Source organism: Amia ocellicauda, chromosome 2 (genome assembly GCF_036373705.1).
Source record: "Amia ocellicauda isolate fAmiCal2 chromosome 2, fAmiCal2.hap1, whole genome shotgun sequence".
Classification (NCBI taxonomy): Eukaryota; Metazoa; Chordata; class Actinopteri; order Amiiformes; family Amiidae; genus Amia; species Amia ocellicauda.
This window is the reverse complement of record NC_089851.1, coordinates 23,654,470-23,673,715: the sequence shown is the minus strand read 5'-3', so window position 1 is coordinate 23,673,715 and position 19,246 is coordinate 23,654,470. Positions and strand designations below refer to the sequence as shown.

At 36.9% G+C, this 19,246-nt stretch overlaps 1 protein-coding gene across 1 annotated transcript in view; it reads left to right on the top strand.

The window, feature by feature from the left end:
* Positions 1 to 9,433: 9,433 nt before the first annotated feature.
* Positions 9,434 to 19,246, top strand: part of dap (death-associated protein) — a 36,687-nt gene continuing 26,874 nt past the window's right edge. Inside the window, exons 1-2 of the mRNA XM_066721522.1 lie at positions 9,434 to 9,595; positions 12,701 to 12,797. Coding sequence (XP_066577619.1) covers positions 9,541 to 9,595; positions 12,701 to 12,797 — 152 coding nt within the window. The 5' untranslated portion in view covers positions 9,434 to 9,540. The remainder of the gene's footprint in view (positions 9,596 to 12,700; positions 12,798 to 19,246) is intronic.

Here is a 19,246-nt window from a genome sequence, read left to right as displayed (position 1 = left end):
TTTTTCAGTAATATTTGTTATACTCTGATTCAGCATGGAGAAAAGTGTGAAGATCTGACATGGCGTTGTGTATATACTGGACACCGTTCTATTGATTTGTATGGTGTATAAGCCAAAGGCTATCTTTGCATTCTCTTCCTGGTTCACCAGTCCAATTGATCCCATGCTTTGCAATGTCCTAAGGCCTTTAAGCACGTCATGAAATGTTCTCAGTGTTACTCCCCTTACACAATACTGTAACTGGCCCAGCTTTGTGAAATGGTGTATTATCATTTTAATTGACCACATTTTTCACAGGCTTACATCTACTTGAAAACTAAGAGTCTTGAGAAGAATCCAATATGTTTTTCACACATATGCTGATTTCATAAAAGCTGATAATAACGGTATGAATTAAGTTGATTGTATTTTATTTTCACACATGCCTGTACAAAATGTCAAAATCTTTCAACTGCTTTATAAGGATTCCTCTCCAAGACATTCAGTTGTATTCTACAAATCAAAGACTGTAAACTGTATAAAATTCTGTGAGAAACTCTTCAGCATGAGATCAAATAGGACCATATATGCTTGAAAAGTCAAAACTCTTCACTCTGCCCTTCTTAAACAGACCCATTGTCAACTTCAAAAGTTATGAGATTTACAGGGAAGCTGCTGACACTTCTGTTTTCAGTTGATCTTTTGTTGTTTAAAGATACAGACAGATATAGAATAGAGTGTGATTCTTGTTGCTAAGTAAATGACACCTGCATCAATAACTATTGTATATAATCTATATTTACCACTTAGCTTGGTGCCCATATTAGCGCCTCAGGATTTCCTATTGTGTTTGATTAGAGACAGTTAGTTGATGTGCAAAATCTTACACCATTGCGAAAATGTTGTTGATAGACTTTAAATGCTGTTTCATTGAATCACTGAGCTGCAAAATCACATCAGGTTTAGAAAATATAATCAGAGTAAGCATACACAGTCAACTAAATCTTCATCTAGCCAACTCAGGCTGCCAGGTTCAATTGTAACCACGCTGTCTATAACCTGAAAACCATGATCTCTATCAAGAGACCACACTCAACTGAAATCTACAGCTACCTCAAAGCCGTTTTAGTTAGCAGGTCAAAATGCAAGACTCAATGGATTAAGAATGCTTGATTCAACCACGTTTGGACAACTGCTCATTGTGGGACGAGCTGTACCTGCAAGCAAACTGTGGGCGAATTGTATCTAACTAATTTACAATGGAGTAGGCAGTTTCCCACAGTTTGCCCACAGGGAGAATAATGACCTACATAGTTTTCACCTGGATTCAGATTATTTAATACAAATACGATTAATATTTGCTGCAGAAAACTCCAATCACAAGCTTATGCATTTTAATATTATACATAGGATCTACGTAACCCCTTGGAAACGTATTTGATTAAATACGTCCCCAAGACGCTGTGGGCACTGGATTGCAAATTGTATGGAAATGTTCTGATGTGAGAAAGTTTTGGACCTGGATTTTCTCAACCTTATCTACTATCCTTGGGAAAGACATGTCTTATTCTGCTAGAGTTGTATTGCTTGATTATTGATCTTGAATATTGATATAAACGTGTATCAAATGCCATAATGCCAACTGCAGTTGCTATACTGCTTAGAAAAACTGCTTAGAAAAAAATGTGTTTATTCTGTAAGCATGGGTTGTTTGAGTTCATGCAGCAGTCTATAGAAAGTCATTTGATGCCATTAATATTGACTGACTCTAAAAATCTAATAAATAAATAGCAGTGGTTTCTTATCAGTTGTTAAAAGATTATAAAATTGGCTTGACCTTGGAAATTGCTCACATGTAGATTATTCACAATGGCTAGGCCCTATCTGCACACATGCACAAATACACATTACTGATGTGTAAAATGTAATGCGTTGTTTGGGTCTGGGTTTGGGTCACTAAGACCTGCTACCAGACATAATTAGTCACCTCCCAGGCCTTGCTCAGATAGGAGCGCAGTGAGAACAGAGTATTACTGCCCTCATATATACATACCTTTATCTATGCCTGTAGTGATTTGTTGTTTTCACTATTTAAGCACATAATCCATTGCAGATAGACCTTTTATTAGTAAGATATTCTCAGACCAATTTAATTTGAATGACAATGGACTAATGATTTACAAAGAAGCATAGAAACATTTAAAATAATGAAAAGGGTGGATATTTTATCAATGATCTGCAAGAATGTGAAGTGAGGAAAATAAAACTGAAATGAAAAACTAGCAATTAACACTAACCACTCTATTAATACTAGATGTGTCATTTGATTGCTTCATCGTGTTCTGGAATTGAATGTAATAATTCACTATTAATAATTATGAAGTGTCTAGCATCTGATGCAGTCTCGTTCAGTTGCTTCTAACAGCCTATGCAAGGATTCAGTGTGATGTCACCCTTAGACGCAAGCTCACACCCCTCCCCCTGAAACAGTGTTCTCTCTCACTGTGCACACTATAGAGGCAGGGTGTTGAGAGTGATGCAGCACAGACAATTCACCGAGACTACGAGAAGCGACTGAATGAAACTCATTCAGACATTGGACAATTCATAATTCTGAATTCATATACATATACTGTTGTGTATGAGCCAGATTATGTGACTGACACTGAGCTTCATGGTAATCAGGGGGTGCTGGAGGTCAGTGTCAGTTGTCACTCATGGTCCAAATTAACTGCAATGCTGTAGTTCAGGTGCATGGTTATGTCATCCAAAACATAGCTTCTGAATGTGCAAAAAAGTACTTGCAATTTTTAATCTTACTGACAGGCAAAGTAGACTATAAAGGAATATGGATGGCCACAATTCAAAAGTATATTGCTTGTACTGCTAGAGGCACAGAGCAAAGGTAAGAAAATCAAAGTCAAGGAAGTATTTGTCTAAATGGTTCAATACATCAGTTTTAAAAAATGAACACAAGGAGGTGTTTGCATCAGTACGACAACAAATTATCTGCAGAGGAAAAGGTATAAGTGTCTACAAGATAATAATGAACTAATTATAGAGCATATAAAGGAAATAGCAAATGTACATATTTTACATAAGTGTTTACTAAGGAAGAAGAACATAGATCTATGAAAAGGAATTGGTTGCATATGTCCCTTCAACTATGTCTTTATTATTATTATTATTATTATTATTATTATTATTATTATTATTATTATTTATTGGCAGACACCCTTATCCAGGGTGACTTACAAAATATAAGCGCAATACAACTTTATCTACAAGTGGGGCAGTGTCCAAGAATCCTGTCAAAATAATACATAGTGGAACATATTGAATTTAAATAATGGAATGTATTGTTAAACTATATACTGCACAGGTGATGAGAATTTGTGTGTTGGGCTTATTCACCATGTTATAAGAAGGACATTTCTGCCATGGAAAAGGAGTTCAAAGCATCCACAATAATATCATACACCATTAGGACATAAGAATTTCAAAAGGACCAGAGGATTCTATTAAAGTTTTCGATTAAGTTTTTTAAAAAAAAATCAACCTAATGATTATTTCACAGTAAACAATACCACCAGGCATGTTAATATTTATTTTTCATATTAAAAATAAAACTGACTGTCTGCAAATAATTACATTTAATAATTAATAATGTATTTTTACTATGACTTTCAAGTTAATGACACCTTTAATACACCTAAACCAAATGTTTTTGTGTCTTGTTTTGCAAAAACACAAAATACATTAATATATACTCTAGCAAACAAATGCTTTTTGAGTATTATATGACAAATAAAATTGATTTAACTTTATTTTCACAGTACAAACTTTGTCTGAGGTAGCAAATTCAATAACAGTTCAGTAATTGGAAAAGCTAGCTTTTTGTAAAAAATGACTTGCGTTGTGTTGTATTTTCTAGACCTTGAATATAATATTCAATACCACAAATTATAGTTTTCAAGGTGTTTCATTATTCGCTTAAAAAACACACCTTCAATGTCTACACACTGGAGCTGAATAAATACTGCACAGATACAGCTACCAATCATCTTCTTCTTCTTCTTGTGTATCTCGCAACCGACGTTAATGTCTTCCTCGTCCTCGATTTGAAAATTGCGTGGCCGAACTTCAAAATAAACGCTTCTCAACAAGAGGTGAACTGAGATGTCAATCAGCATCAAATGCCCAGTAGCAAATGACATTTTGGGGTGGCACCCCGGACACCCCTCTGGCTCCGCCTATTTAAAAATAGTGTTTTCTTTATTAACACAGAGACCAAATGATTTTAGCAATAGCACCCTCCAATTAATAGCTGACTAGCCAATTTATTAACATTAACAGAATGGGTTTAGTCTTCTTTTGTTCTGATGTCAATTTACACGATGTGGACAAGAAATCTACAGAACGATTAAGGTCAAATCTAACTCGCCCTGCCTTGTGGTTCTAAGGCCTATCCCAACACACTTTCTATTATCTCACTAAAGTTTTTTGATTACAATACTTGCTTCACTTTGATGATAGATGTCTCTGAAGAAGCAGTTGAGGTACCAGGACCCTTAATCACGGTGCTTCAGTATCTGGAGAGATTCTTGATTTTACCCTTTACCTTGAAAAGAGTAGCAGAGGAATGAACAAGTCTGACCTAATAAACTCCTGGCAAACCACATGATCACTATCATTTGGCAGTGAACACTGAGAATCACTACACAGAGTTTTTAGTGGGCAGTATTTGTTCCATTCATTGATATTTAGTATATATATATATATATATATATATATATATATATATATATATATATATATATATATATAATATCCACAGGTTATACAGAAAATACAAATTTGAAATGTGTAATCTTCCTTCAAAAGAAGACAAGGGAGATCTGAAACACTATAGGCCTTTTCGTCTACTTGCCATCATATACAAAGCTTTTACAAAAGTATTAACACATCACCTTCAAGACACCTTGGACTTCACCCAAACTAGAGAACAAGCAGGGTTCAGAAATGGATATAACACAAAGGATCATTGTATGAGAAGTCTTAGAAAGATGGAGAGGATATAAGCTTCCCCTATGCCTGAGCTTTATGAACAATGAGCAAGCAATTGATTCAATCTATACACATTCGGTCATCGGAACTATCAAGAAATTGAAACACTGGGGAAACATACAAAAATCTCCACAAACATATTGTGCTATAAGATGACATTTGATCAATAAATCTTACACCGCAGGGGATGGCATGGTGGATTAAAAACTTTTTGTTCCTTGCTATGATCGCTATGCCATCAATTTTCATGACCATTCAAGGGTTAGCACCAACAAAATTGACCTGAACCTCCTCTTTGCTTAATTGGCTTCAAACAAGGCTCTATTTCCAATGCAGTTGTTAGTCATCTCACTAGGATGGATTAAATCAAAACTCAGATCCACCCACTAATAGCAAACTACAAACCTCTACATTATAGCAATTACATTTATAAGTAGAGGAAAACAGCATCTAAAAACTATGAAGCTGTCATTTAGAACAGGTTTGTAGTTTTCAATTAGTGGGTGGGTCAAAGTGTTAATTTAATCCCAGCCTATGTTTGATTATATGCAAAAAAAATGAAACTTTAATTTATCCAAAGCAGGTTGAGTCAGCTCTGTTTTAATCCAACATTTAATTCATCCTCAGGACTTCAACATCTTAATTCTGTTTCTTCCTATATTAAGTATTTGTCACACTTTGTACACAGCTTGTGGGATCCTCTAGTCCTGGGTTTGGCAATTACAGGTGATATTGCTGTACACTTGTTGATTATGCTTTTGGATACCACCACTTGAAAATCAAGTTGTACTCAATGTTTTCATTTCTAACAGTTACATTTGTTATATTAGTAGACAGCAGTAGTGCAGACTTTGAGTAAACTGCTGAAGCTTATAACACCATATACTGTAACACTTGAATGAAGGTCTGAAGGTGCATGGTTTGGGAAATCCTAATCTAAAAGATGCTGCTGTTATATGCTGCCTTGTAAGAACATTGTGGAACTGTTTGGGGCCTGTAAATGATTTAAAAACAAACCATGTGGTTTTGAATGTATTGGAAGTGTTTATCAGATCACATTGAATTTTCTATATATATATATATATATATATAGTTAGGCCCATAAATATTTAGACAGTGACACAATTGTCATCATTAATTCTTCATTCATCATCATTCGTCTTTAATTTGAGAGTAGTTACATCCAAATTGGGTGAATGGTGTAGGAATTATATACATTTTTGTATGTGGTCCGCCAATTTTAGGGGCTCAGCAGAAATCGGACAATTGGCTGCTCAGCTGTCTCAGCTGTTCCATGGCCATGTGTGTCTTATTCCCTCATTAGTTCAATTACAGGTAAGCAGATAAAATGTCTAGATTTGATTTCAAGTGTGGCATTTGCATTTGGAATCTGTTGCTATTAACCCTCAATAGTAAGTACAAAGAGCTGCCACTGTGAGTCAAGCAAGCCATCATTAGCCTGAGTAATCAAAACAACCCAATCAGAGAGACAGCAAAGACATTAGGTGTGGCCAAATCAACTATTTGGTACATTCTTAAACAACTGTGGTGGATGACAGAATAATTATTTCCCTGGTGAAGAAAAACCCCTTCACAACAGTTGGCCAGAGCAAGATCAAGATCAAGATCCGATCAAGAGGTAGGCGTATCTGTGTCAAAGTCAACAATCAAGAGAAGACTTCACCAGAGTAAATACAGAGGGTTTACCACTAGATGAAAATGGGAAACAGGAAGACCAGATTAGAGTTTGCCAAAGACAACTAGAGAACCCTGTACAGTTCTGGAACAACATCCTATGGACAGATGAGACAAAGATCAACCTTAAAGATCAATGATGGGAAGAGAAGAGTATGGAGAAGGGAAGGAACTGCTGATGATCTGAAGCATACCACCCCATCTGTGAAGCATGTTATGGCACGGGCATGTGTGGCTGCTAAGAGAATTGGTTCCCTTGTATTTATTGAAGATGTGACTGCTGACAAAAGCAGCAGGATGAATTCTGAAGTGTTTTGGGATATATAATCTGCTCAGATTCAGCCAAATGCTTCAAAACTCATTGGACAGCGCTTCACAGTGCAGATGGACAATGACCTGAAACATACTGCGAAAGCAACCCAACCTTTTTTAAGGTGAAGAAGTGCAATGATCTGCAATGGCCAAGTCAATCACCTGTCCTGAATACAATTGAGCAGCATTTCACTTGCTGAGGGCAAAACTGAAGGAAAAACACCAAAAACAAGCAGGAACTAAAGACAGCTGCAGTGCAGGCCTGGCAGAGCATCACCAGGGAAGAAACCCAGCATCTGGTGATGTCTATGGGTTCCAGACTTCAGGCAGTCATTGACTGCAAAGGATTTGCAACCAAGTATTGAAACTCACAATTTAATTCATGATTATGTTAGTTTGTCCAAATACTTTTGAGCCCCTAAAATTGTGGGGACCACATATAAAAATGGGTGTAATTCCTACACTGTTCACCCAATTTGGATGTAACTACCCTCAAATTAAAGATGAAAGTCTCCACTTAAAGCACATATTGATTGTTTCCTTTAAAATTCATTGTTGTGGCATACAGAGACAAAAAGATGGCAACTGTGTCACTGTCCAAATATTTATGGAAATAACTGTATACTTACAAAATATTTTAATATATTTCTGATTTTAGGTGCAGATTTATGTGTATAACAGATTATAGTTTAGTGTCTCGATGAACCAACACAGAGAAAACATTGGAACACAGTCCAGAGACAGTCATTTGAAAACTTGGCACAGTGTACTGGTCCTCCAGAAGTCTTTCAGAGATTGTTTACTTGAGTACTCTCAATCAAGGTGATTACCTACTTTGATGTACAAAGGCAAGCTCACAAAAAGAGGAACAGGGAGCTCCGTCTTTGAAACAGAATTAGAGATTTCATGGCTGAAGTAATGGGAGCCAACATACTAAATTAAATACCAAATGCAAGCCAGACACGCAGATCTTTAATTAAAAGGCAGATGCTGGCAGGAAGAAGGCAGAAAATCAACATTGAAATGAAGAAATTAGCAGCAGGTGAGAGAAAGCCAAGTCATTAACTTCAGGTTCCCCAGAGAAACAGGGGGACTTTTTTAAAAGAAGGCTTAAGGAAAAACCTGACTCTTTGTCCATTTTGTTTTAGAAACCTTGTGGATGGATTCTGAAGCAAGTAATTGGGAGAAAAATACATACAGTATGTACAGATAGTAGGGATTACTGTGTTGATGCTGCTGTTTGTGTTGGGAGGGTGGGGTTGATGCATAAGGGATATGCAATGGTATGTTACAGCAACTCAATCAAGTTTTGGAACTGTTTTTTTTATTTTATTTTATATTATCAGAACGGTTACTCAGAATTCGCATTTCTAACATTCTTGTAAAAGTGATTCCTTCTTGAGCTATGGAGATTATCTAGATACAGAGTTACCGACCCTCTGGGAATATCCTGGAGCCCCCAGGAATATGTATTAAACTCTGGGACACTACTAGAAACAACAAAGAGAATCTTTAAGAGGAATTATGTAGATTGAATTATTGAATATGGATTTGGTTGATCTCATTACCGAAGCAGTATTTCACATATAGGTGTATATAATTTATGTATTTATTTATTTGGAGTGATCACATTTACTCTGCCAAAGGAAATCTGACACAGACCTGCACAATACAGGTGTTATGACATATCTGGCATCCCCTGGAATCCTGCATGTGCAGTTGAAGGACAATTCATTACTTTTTCACCCAACTGTGCTTGCTTTATTACGTAAGAAAATCTAGTTTAAATATAAATCATGCACGTTTTGCCAATTGAAAATAAAGCTACATTCATTGTGATGTGAATGCTTCTCATTGCACACTGTTTAGTGTCAAATCAGTCGTATATACAGAAGATAATGATTTTAAAATGGATTTTAAATAGAGTATAATGTTTGAAACTGCGCATGCGCATTCTGCAGGATGCAGGATTCCAGGGGATGCCAAATATGTCAGAACACCCGCAGGTACAGCTGAGATTGTTTTTGTAATATTGTGGTTGAAGGCTAAAAGACAACAGTTGTGAAAACTCTCGATATATTAAAAAATATATATATATGTAAAACTTGAAACTGAGTGGTGTTACTTTAACATTTAAAATTGAGGATATCACAGTATCTGCAGTGGACTTGCTTTTAATTTGCCTTCATTTATTCCGAAGCTAAATACAGATATCTTCAGAGAAAGAAACAAGTACCGTAACTGATATAACTGATCTGTTGAGCAATCGTGAAATGTATTATGTTCACTACACATGAACAGTTACAGGTTCTCGTTTGTACCTTATAGGGGCAGTATACTTTTAATGAAGAACGTCTTGTGACGTCATGACGTCGGCAGTGTTGCCAAACAGCGGGGCAGCGGCAGAGCCACGTTGGCGAGCCGAGGGCAGCGCAGTCAGCAGAGCAGCGCCGCGGCCGGAGCACAGCACCCCACACCAAATCAAACATGTCCTCACCTCCGAAAGAGAAAACCGAAACCAAAGCCGGACACCTCCCTGCTGGTATTATTCCCGTCTTTATTGCTAACTTTGTCATCTACTTTTGGTACCTTTTTCAGCAGCTGTGTTGTTTAGCTGGAAACTACAGGCTCTGTACTTGTCTTTATTGCATTACACACGTGTGTCTGAACACGTACGCATACTATTACTACAGCAATAAAGTGGTATTTATTAAATCGGCTTATTCAGACATCAGACCTATTATTGTCATAGAATGTATTCATCTGAATGTTTCACCATTTAATATTGTTAACATTAAAGTTAAGACATGTTCTTGGCGAGCACGCTTTATATTGCAATCGTAAAAGTTTAGTATAGGATGTTTAACTCCAGATAAAGCCATACGGCTATTTTATTTTATCCACTATTATAACTTATTTGAAATGCAATCCTTAAACTTGGTTAGGCCTCTATATCAGACGTTTACGGCAGGTGTATAACATGTAATATAGGGGGTCGTCGTTTAATGCATTGCAAAAGTTGCTGTAAATACGGTATTTATCGGAGTACGGGATATAAAGTCTCACCAGCTACAGCAGACGTGGACAAAAGGGAGAACTGACTGCTCTTGCTGGGAGACAGTGACTTGAATACCTCATTTCGGAGCGGTTTTATTGGTGACTGGCACTGTAATTGGCAGCCCACCGCAAAAGACCACCCACACCAAATATGTGCCAGTCCTTGCCATGCACAATGTGTCTGATGCTTCAACCAGTGGTGGGGGTCCAGGGTTCAGCAGTTTGCTGGCGGATCAGTCACAGTAAAGCATGCCCTGGATCCGTTTCCACTCACTCGAGTAGCAACAACAATGCAATTCATAATACAATTTGGAAACGTAACTGCAGAACATTATTTATCCTGATAGGAGACGCTGTGTGTGCAATGCTTAACTGTGCGTGTGTGGTTTCATTAAATCACCAGAAATGCAATTGAAAATACTTTCTTGTGTTTTGGCTGAGGTTGGAAGTGAAGAGTAAAATGGGAGACCTCATAAGTCCTGAGTTTCACACGTACACACACTCACCGCTGTTCATTTTCAGCACAGCGAAGCCTTAATGGTAGTCATTACTCATAATTTTTGCAGTATGAATGATTTAAGTCTTTCTCTGAGTAAAATGCTCCATGCACAGTCTCCTTGAAATGCCACTTACCTGTTGAATATGTGCATCTGAAGATTGTGCTATAGGTTTCTGAGAGTACATTTTTGAAATCATCCATTAATCCAAAAAACATCACTGTTATATGTTCAAAAATACCTGGGGTTTATTCCTTTTCTTTCACATGTCTCATTAGGGGGTTGAATACATTTGTTTTTTCTTCTCAATTGCCACACAGACTGTTGAACATTGATCATTAATAAGAAAAAATACATTTTCTCCTCTGGGAAGCAGGATAATTTTTATTTGTAAGCCTCTATTAATACATAGCTAGTACTTAAGATATTGCAGTATTCTATAAAATGAGAATCTGGGTTATACTGTATTTTCTGCTCCAATGCAACATAATCTTTCCCCCTATGTGTTTAAATAGTTTAATCTTAAAATGTCAATTAAGATGAACATGTAGAACATGTCACTACTAGTTTGCAAATGTTACATTATACATCATCCCAGTCTCTCATAAGCTACAGTGGATTTTGATTTTCTGATTTTCAAGGAGCTTGTTTTTTTGTTTTTTATGGAAACAGATGTTCTTATTCTATATATTATGTTGATATATACACTCACCTAAAGGATTATTAGGAACACCTGTTCAATTTCTCATTAATGCAATTATCTAACCAACCAATCACATGGCAGTTGCTTCAATGCATTTAGGGGTGTGGTCCTGGTCAAGACAATCTCCTGAACTCCAAACAATGTCTGAATGGGAAAGAAAGGTGATTTAAGCAATTTTGAGCGTGGCATGGTTGTTGGTGCCAGACGGGCCGGTCTGAGTATTTCACAATCTGCTCAGTTACTGGGATTTTCACGCACAACCATTTCTAGGGTTTACAAAGAATGGTGTGAAAAGGGAAAAACATCCAGTATGCGGCAGTCCTGTGGGCGAAAATGCCTTGTTGATGCTAGAGGTCAGAGGAGAATGGGCCGACTGATTCAAGCTGATAGAAGAGCAACTTTGACTGAAATAACCACTCGTTACAACCGAGGTATTCAGCAAAGCATTTGTGAAGCCACAACACGTACAACCTTGAGGCGGATGGGCTACAACAGCAGAAGACCCCACCGGGTACCACTCATCTCCACTACAAATAGGAAAAAGAGGCTACAATTTGCACAAGCTCACCAAAATTGGACAGTTGAAGACCTGAAAAATGTTGCCTGGTCTGATGAGTCTCGATTTCTGTTGAGACATTCAGATGGTAGAGTCAGAATTTGGCGTAAACAGAATGAGAACATGGATCCATCATGCCTTGTTACCACTGTGCAGGCTGGTGGTGGTGGTGTAATGGTGTGGGGGATGTTTTCTTGGCACACTTTAGGCCCCTTAGTGCCAATTGGGCATCTTTTAAATGCCACGGCCTACCTGAGCATTGTTTCTGACCATGTCCATCCCTTTATGACCACCATGTACCCATCCTCTGATGGCTACTTCCAGGAGGATAATGCACCATGTCACAAAGGTCCAATCATTTCAAATTGGTTTCTTGAACATGACAATGAGTTCACTGCACTAAACTGGCCCCCACAGTCACCAGATCTCAACCCAATAGAGCATCTTTGGGATGTGGTGGAACGGGAGCTTCGTGCCCTGGATGTGCATCCCACAAATCTCCATCAACTGCAAGATGCTATCCTATCAATATGGGCCAACATTTCTAAAGAATGCTTTCAGCACCTTGTTGAATCAATGCCACGTAGAATGAAGGCAGTTCTGAAGGCGAAAGGGGGTCAAACACAGTATTAGTATGGTGTTCCTAATAATCCTTTAGGTGAGTGTATGCTACACGCTTTGGTTTAAACATTCAAATGCCCCTCATTCCTACTGTAGATATTATTTCATTGAATTTGACAAAGGGTACAGAAAATAAAAGCTGTTCTATAGGGATGCTGAATTCCTTTTCTGCTGAAAATTAACTGTACGTAATTGTATGTTCTTCTCTGGTAGTGAAGGCAGGTGGGATGCGAATTGTTCGAAAACATCAGGGTGCTGGGGAGTCTGCGCAGGATAAGGATAAAGACAGTAAAGAATATGAAAGCAGCAGGTAAGAAACGGCCATGCTGACATCATTACAGCACACACTCTTTTCAGCGAACCATATTTCATTAAACCATGCTGAGGGGAACTCGGCAACAGCTGCTGGAATATGACTTCCTGTTTCTCCATGATAGATTTAAGGCAGAATAAGCAATATGGAATAAAAGTAAAAAAAAAAAAAAAATTATCACACATGATAGTTTCACATAGTTTTATGTTTTACCTCAATCCCAGATCTTATTTCCAAAGCAAGAATATTATGTGAATGGCAACTCATTATTTTAACTCTATACAACAATAAACACTACCTTACCAAGCTTAAATCAAGTTATAAAGCAACACAACAGATGTAAACATACAACATTTGACAATCATCTTCCTAGAACTACAGTGTCAATTATTAAGATTTATTTAGATACAGGGTGCTACAAAGATTCTTTCTGAATCTAGGAGATGAGGTATAATATCTGTAAGCCACAGAATTCACCAGGTTCATAAATTCCCCAGACTTATGGCCAAGGGTTTGCAGAATGATGACAGAACCTGCAAAATCAATCAATAGGCCTACAGTACAATGATACCCAAACAAGCTGACATTATTAAATGTAGGTCAAGCTACAGGCCTTTTCTCAAGAAATATAAAAAAAACTACTTATGAAAATGTACCAAGAGAAGTCTTTTCAATCAGTCATATTATGTTCTGATGAGGCATACTGAATCTTTGTGTGATTGATGAAAACTTAAGAGTTATTTAAATGCTGCTTACTGCAAAATGATACCTGCTTGCTGGAGGCACTTCATAAATCCAGTGTGGTGATTAATGGGGGCATTTTATGTAGGTGCACTGTGGGACTTGTAATTATATTTATTGCTGACTTTAATTCCTCATATTCATGGTATATGTTGAATCGGCCAACAGTGCTTAACATCTGCATGGTAGGAGGCCACATTTGTTGATGAAGTTCAAAACTTGAAAAGCTATTCCCTGTTTATTTATTTATTTATATGGCAACTGCGATTTCTTCTCCATCAAACAGTAATGGAATGATCTTCACATTTGCATCGGTGTCATGACTTGAGCCCTCTATCCCTTTTTGGTTTTGTGTTACTGGTTGACAGTCCATATATATCGGTAGTGGGACTCATCTGTTATATTTAGCCTAGCATCCTTCATCCTGAGTGATGTTAATTTCTGAGTTTCCAGATATTCCAGAACAGTGGTTTGCTTCAGTGACAAGTGCATACCATAGGTAACAGCATCATTATAGAAAGGCAACACCCATCGTCTGGCTGATAATAGAGGTGACAGAAGCTAAACATTTCTTGCATGTGCACAGCCATGTGGAATGAATCAAAAAGATCAAACAAGTGGAATTTCTGTTTGTGCTCTGGAAAATACACCCAGAAAAGAAATAAAGCTAGCTAGTACTCTGTGCCCCCTTTAATTAAATGCATGAATTCTCATGAATATGTCAGTCCTCACTGGTATGATTTCTGTGGTAGTATATAATCAGTTTCCAGAAATAGGGTGTCTTTTTGTTTTTCTTTCACATTGCGAAGCCTTCTATAGCTGTTGGCTGTGAGCATTTATATAACCAAACGATGTGACACAACTTCTATAAACTAAAAGAATAACTTTTTGTACTACATAAAAGACTTCAACTCACTACAAAGACATTCAAACGTGTTGTTTTTTATTTATTTATGTATACATCTTACAGGAAATTAGAAATGTTGATTTTGTTTCCCAGTGTTTGTAAACTGTAGATAACATATTCACCCCCAGGGTTTAATGGCTATTTTTGTGACAAAACGTAACTCACACGATCACGCTCCTCATCTATTCCCTGCAGGGATGTGTTGTAATTGCTAATCTGTCAGCATAAAGAGGGCTGAAGTTGTATTTTATTATGGGGAGTGCTTTAAAATGAGTCCAAATAACATTAGATTGATGACATTATAGTAGATACCAATTATGTCAGGTTCTATGAGATACTGTAGTATTTTTCAAACAGAGTTTCAATTAGAATTTTGTATAATTGCTTCTAACACAGCAAACTTTAAGTATGTCAGCAGTTTATTTGACTAATTGAGCTTTGTGGTTCCTTGTAGCCTTATTCATCAAAGGACCTCAGCAGGCAGATTCTTGAATGGTTATACTTAATCATCTTCTATACTCTAGCATGCAACTTTCTATGATTACACAAACCCCATTTCTTCTCTCCTAAATACACATGCAGTTATCTTATTTTTATGGCCGTTGTTTCTAGTTTCCTTATTAAGCTTGAAAGGGTTGTTTGGATTAACTTCAATAAAACAGCCAAATAAAATCCCCTGAAATTCTTCTGTTTCAGGCTAAAGACGTGTGACTTATTAGTCTATAGTAATACTTAATACTGTATGTTGTAAATTTGCAGCACTTTTCTGAAGATGTAATCGTCCTTGTTTTGAATGTTCTTGAAAATATCTTTGCTTTTAGTTGCATAGTAAAATGAGAGAATAGTCTTCGAAGTGTTAGGCCTGTGTTTTGCTGTGTTGTTAAATGCAGTTTGGACGAACCCAATTTGACATCTAATTGAGTAAATACAAATATTGAATCATACATATTCACATTGTAAAATAAATACATGTCCTCTATAAACAAGATACAGTGCTTTAATCATTTATAGTGAATTGAAGCGGGAGACTTTGCTTTGGCTTTGATTTTAGGTTTCTCGATCAATAATGATGATTTATGAATGTGATCATGATGGTGTGTGATATTTTACTGTAAAAAATTAATCTAAAACAACCAAATAACCATGAGAAAAATAGCACTGGAGATGCATGTAAAGTAAATTTGAGCAGGATTCTTTCTGAATTTGAAAAGTAGTACAAGAATGTTCTACTTTTTTTCTTTTTTTGATCTTTCCCTTTTCAGGGTTTTTAAGACGACTTTCTTTATATCTAATTCATTGGGTTCAGTGGTTGTTTGTTTCAGTCAAGCCTTGAGCAACATTGCAGCAGTGACACAGGTGAGCAATTCCCATGTAATCCAGCACCCTGTGGAGTGAAGGCCATAGGGGGGTTTGGGTCACTAGCGCATGTGCAAGCATGCAAACATTCCCCTGCCCTCCCCTGTTCTTGTTCACTTGTACTTTTTCCTGTTTAACATTCACATGCTTTACTACCCGAATATGATTAAAAGGATACATCTGCTATTTTCTAAAATGTGTTGAAATGGAAAATGCCCATATTCAGTTAAATTATAGCTGCAGTTTTGGGGCCCACTCACTAAATGTAATGTTCGCTCGTTTCAACTTTAAAACAAATTCTTTGGTAACTCTGCCTTGTCAATTTGAGGTAGAGAGTTGAACTTTTTTTTCCTTTATGCATTTACTTTTTATTTTTGCTTTCACTAAAATACTGATTGTTTAATATAACAATGCTTAAGACTTTACTGAGACTTTGTCTCTTTTTTTATCAGTGTCTATCAAAGGCTGATATGCTAATGCCTGTATTTCAGAAAGTCAGCACTATTGGCTTCTTTGGAGCAACTGGGCTTTCTGGCTGTATATCAAAGGTGCTCTTATCGGTTTCAGTTTGAATCTTAAAAGCAAAAAGACATAGGCCTAACTATGCATAACACAACCTGTGCTATCCGATGTGACTAAAATATGTATAAATCTAACTACAAAGAATATCCGTTTTCAAAGACCCTTATATCAACAGAGAAATTATGCAGACTTAGGCTATCATTAAGATTAGAGTTGCTTTTCTACAGACTTAAATGTATGGTTTGTATGGGTCAGCTTAAAATATTTGGTGTTTCCTAGAGCTGAGCTGAGCTAGAGGCTGCTGTTAGGGTTTAAATTGCAGCAGGCAACCTACTGACGTTTCAATGACTTATAGTGAAAAATCTCTAATATAGTATCACAGCTCAGCAATAGTATAAGTAATACTTAAGTGTTATGCTAATTAATTCCTATCTCTGTTCTCAATTCATATTCTGATGTTCAAGAATTCATGATTAAAAAAATAATCATCTGAAAATAGAAAATCTGATAATAATTAGGGATACATATGATTGTAGGAATGTACATTAAGGCTGTTTAGAGCACTTTATGTTGTGTAAATTATTATAATTATGGAGTACAATTTAATTTAGTTGTCAAATTAGCGTTAAATGTTGGTCTGGGATAGGTTTAGAGTCCCCAGTAAACTTAGTCTTTATAGTTAGGGTTGCTTTTCTACTGACCTAACTGAATCAGGTATAGATTTGTATGGGCTTTGGTGTTGAGTTCACTGGACTTTGGTTTCATGTTGCTGTTACAGCTTAAATGTAGTACATATCCTAATGATGTAATATAGTTGTGTATATGATATTGTCACTCCTGTCAACACTGCAATGGAGTTTGAAATAAAGATACTTCATATTTTTTAGGCGTTTACAGGTTTCAGGATAAAGTAACACGTTTATTACAAAAATAAACACAAGTTAACCCGGAGCCCTTCTCTCACATGAAGTGAAGAAAAGAACTAAAGATGTCAGTTGGAGAAGCCTTTTTATATCTTCAGAGAGAGCAATATGTTGCAGTCTAATCTATCAGAAGTGACTACATCTTGCTTAAATCCAGTTGTACAAATGGAATTCCCACATGCATAATAATTAACATATCCCTGAGTTTATTACTGTTGTCTTTGTTTGATGAGTTGATTTGTGCTGGTCAGCATTCTTCAGGCAGCATATGTTATCAAAGCTATTGTTTCAAGTCCTCAACCAAATACCTGTGCCACAAAACACACAATCTTTATGCTCATTGTGCAGATTGAAAAAACCTAAAGACAATAGCTGTATACAACTCCAAGAAACTAATAATTAAAGTATCCCCCAGAAAAGAGACATTTGACACTGAAAATTAATTCCCATATCGATATGAAATTAAGATATGGATATTTAAGTTAAGTAGGTTTAAAAACAAAACAATGTGATGTCTGGTTTTGAATGTATTGGAAGTGTTTATCGGATCACATTGAATTTTCTATATATACAGTTATGTCCATAAATATTTGGACAGTGACACAATTGTCATCATTTTGGCTCTGTACACCACCACAATGGATTTGAATGGAAAAAATGTGCTTTAAGTTTAGACTTTCATCTTTAATTTGAGGGTAGTTACATCCAAATTGGGTGAACGGTGTAGGAATTACACTCATTTTTATATGTGGTCCCCCCAATTTTAGGGGCTCAAAAATATTTGGACAAACTAACATAATCATGAATTAAATTGTGAGTTTCAATACTTGGTTGCAAATCCTTTGCAGTTAATGACTGCCTGAAGTCTGGGACCCATAGACATCACCAGATGCTGGGTTTCTTCCCTGGTGTTGCTCTGCCAGGCCTGCACTGCAGCTGTCTTTAGTTCCTGCTTGTTCTTGGGGCGTTTTGCCTTCAGTTTTGCATTAGAAGTCAAAACAAACCAATCAGAGAGATAGCAAAAACATTAGGTGTGGCCAAATTAACTATTTGGTACATTCTTAAAAAGATAGAACGTACTGGTGAGCTCAGGAACACCAAAAGGCCCAGAAGACCACGGGAAACAACTGTGGTGGATGACAGAAGAATTATTTCCCTGGTGAAGAAAAACCCCTTCACAACAGTTGGCCAGATCAAGATCAAGATCCGATCAAGAGGTAGGCGTATCTGTGTCAAAGTCAACAATCAAGAGAAGACTTCACCAGAGTAAATACAGAGGGTTTACCACTAGATGAAAATGGGAAACAGGAAGACCAGATTAGAGTTTGCCAAAGACAACTAGAGAACCCTGTACAGTTCTGGAACAACATCCTATGGACAGATGAGACAAAGATCAACCTTAAAGATCAATGATGGGAAGAGAAGAGTATGGAGAAGGGAAGGAACTGCTGATGATCTGAAGCATACCACCTCATCTGTGAAGCATGTTATGGCACGGGCATGTGTGACTGAGGAGGGAACTACAGCAGGTGGCGAAGGCCCTGCTTCCAAGATTGAATTATTTTAAACACCACTCTGAATACTGATCCTCTGTAAAGCGGACGTGGTGCTCAGGGTTTAGTGCTTATCTGTGCATAGCCGAACCAACAAGGTTGTTCTGAGAAATCTTGATATCTTTATTAAAGCAGTGTAGAGCTTAATGGGTTGTTGTTTTTTTCTTCTGAATTACAGCGACAGACTGATGTTGCAATCAGGTTCTCTGCATTCATTTGAAAATATCTTTACAGAGACAAGAAACATCAGTTGTAGCTCAGCACAGAGACTGGAAAATGCCGCCTCCTGTTTATTTTAGTGTAGCTCAAAGTAGTCTTGAGAGAGAGGATGGAACACTTTTCTGTTTGCTCCAAGCACACAGAAAAATCAGTTAAGTTTTTCCAACATGCTATAAAGGACAAAAACATAATTTTCTGACAATGTAATAACAGATTTTGCCACAA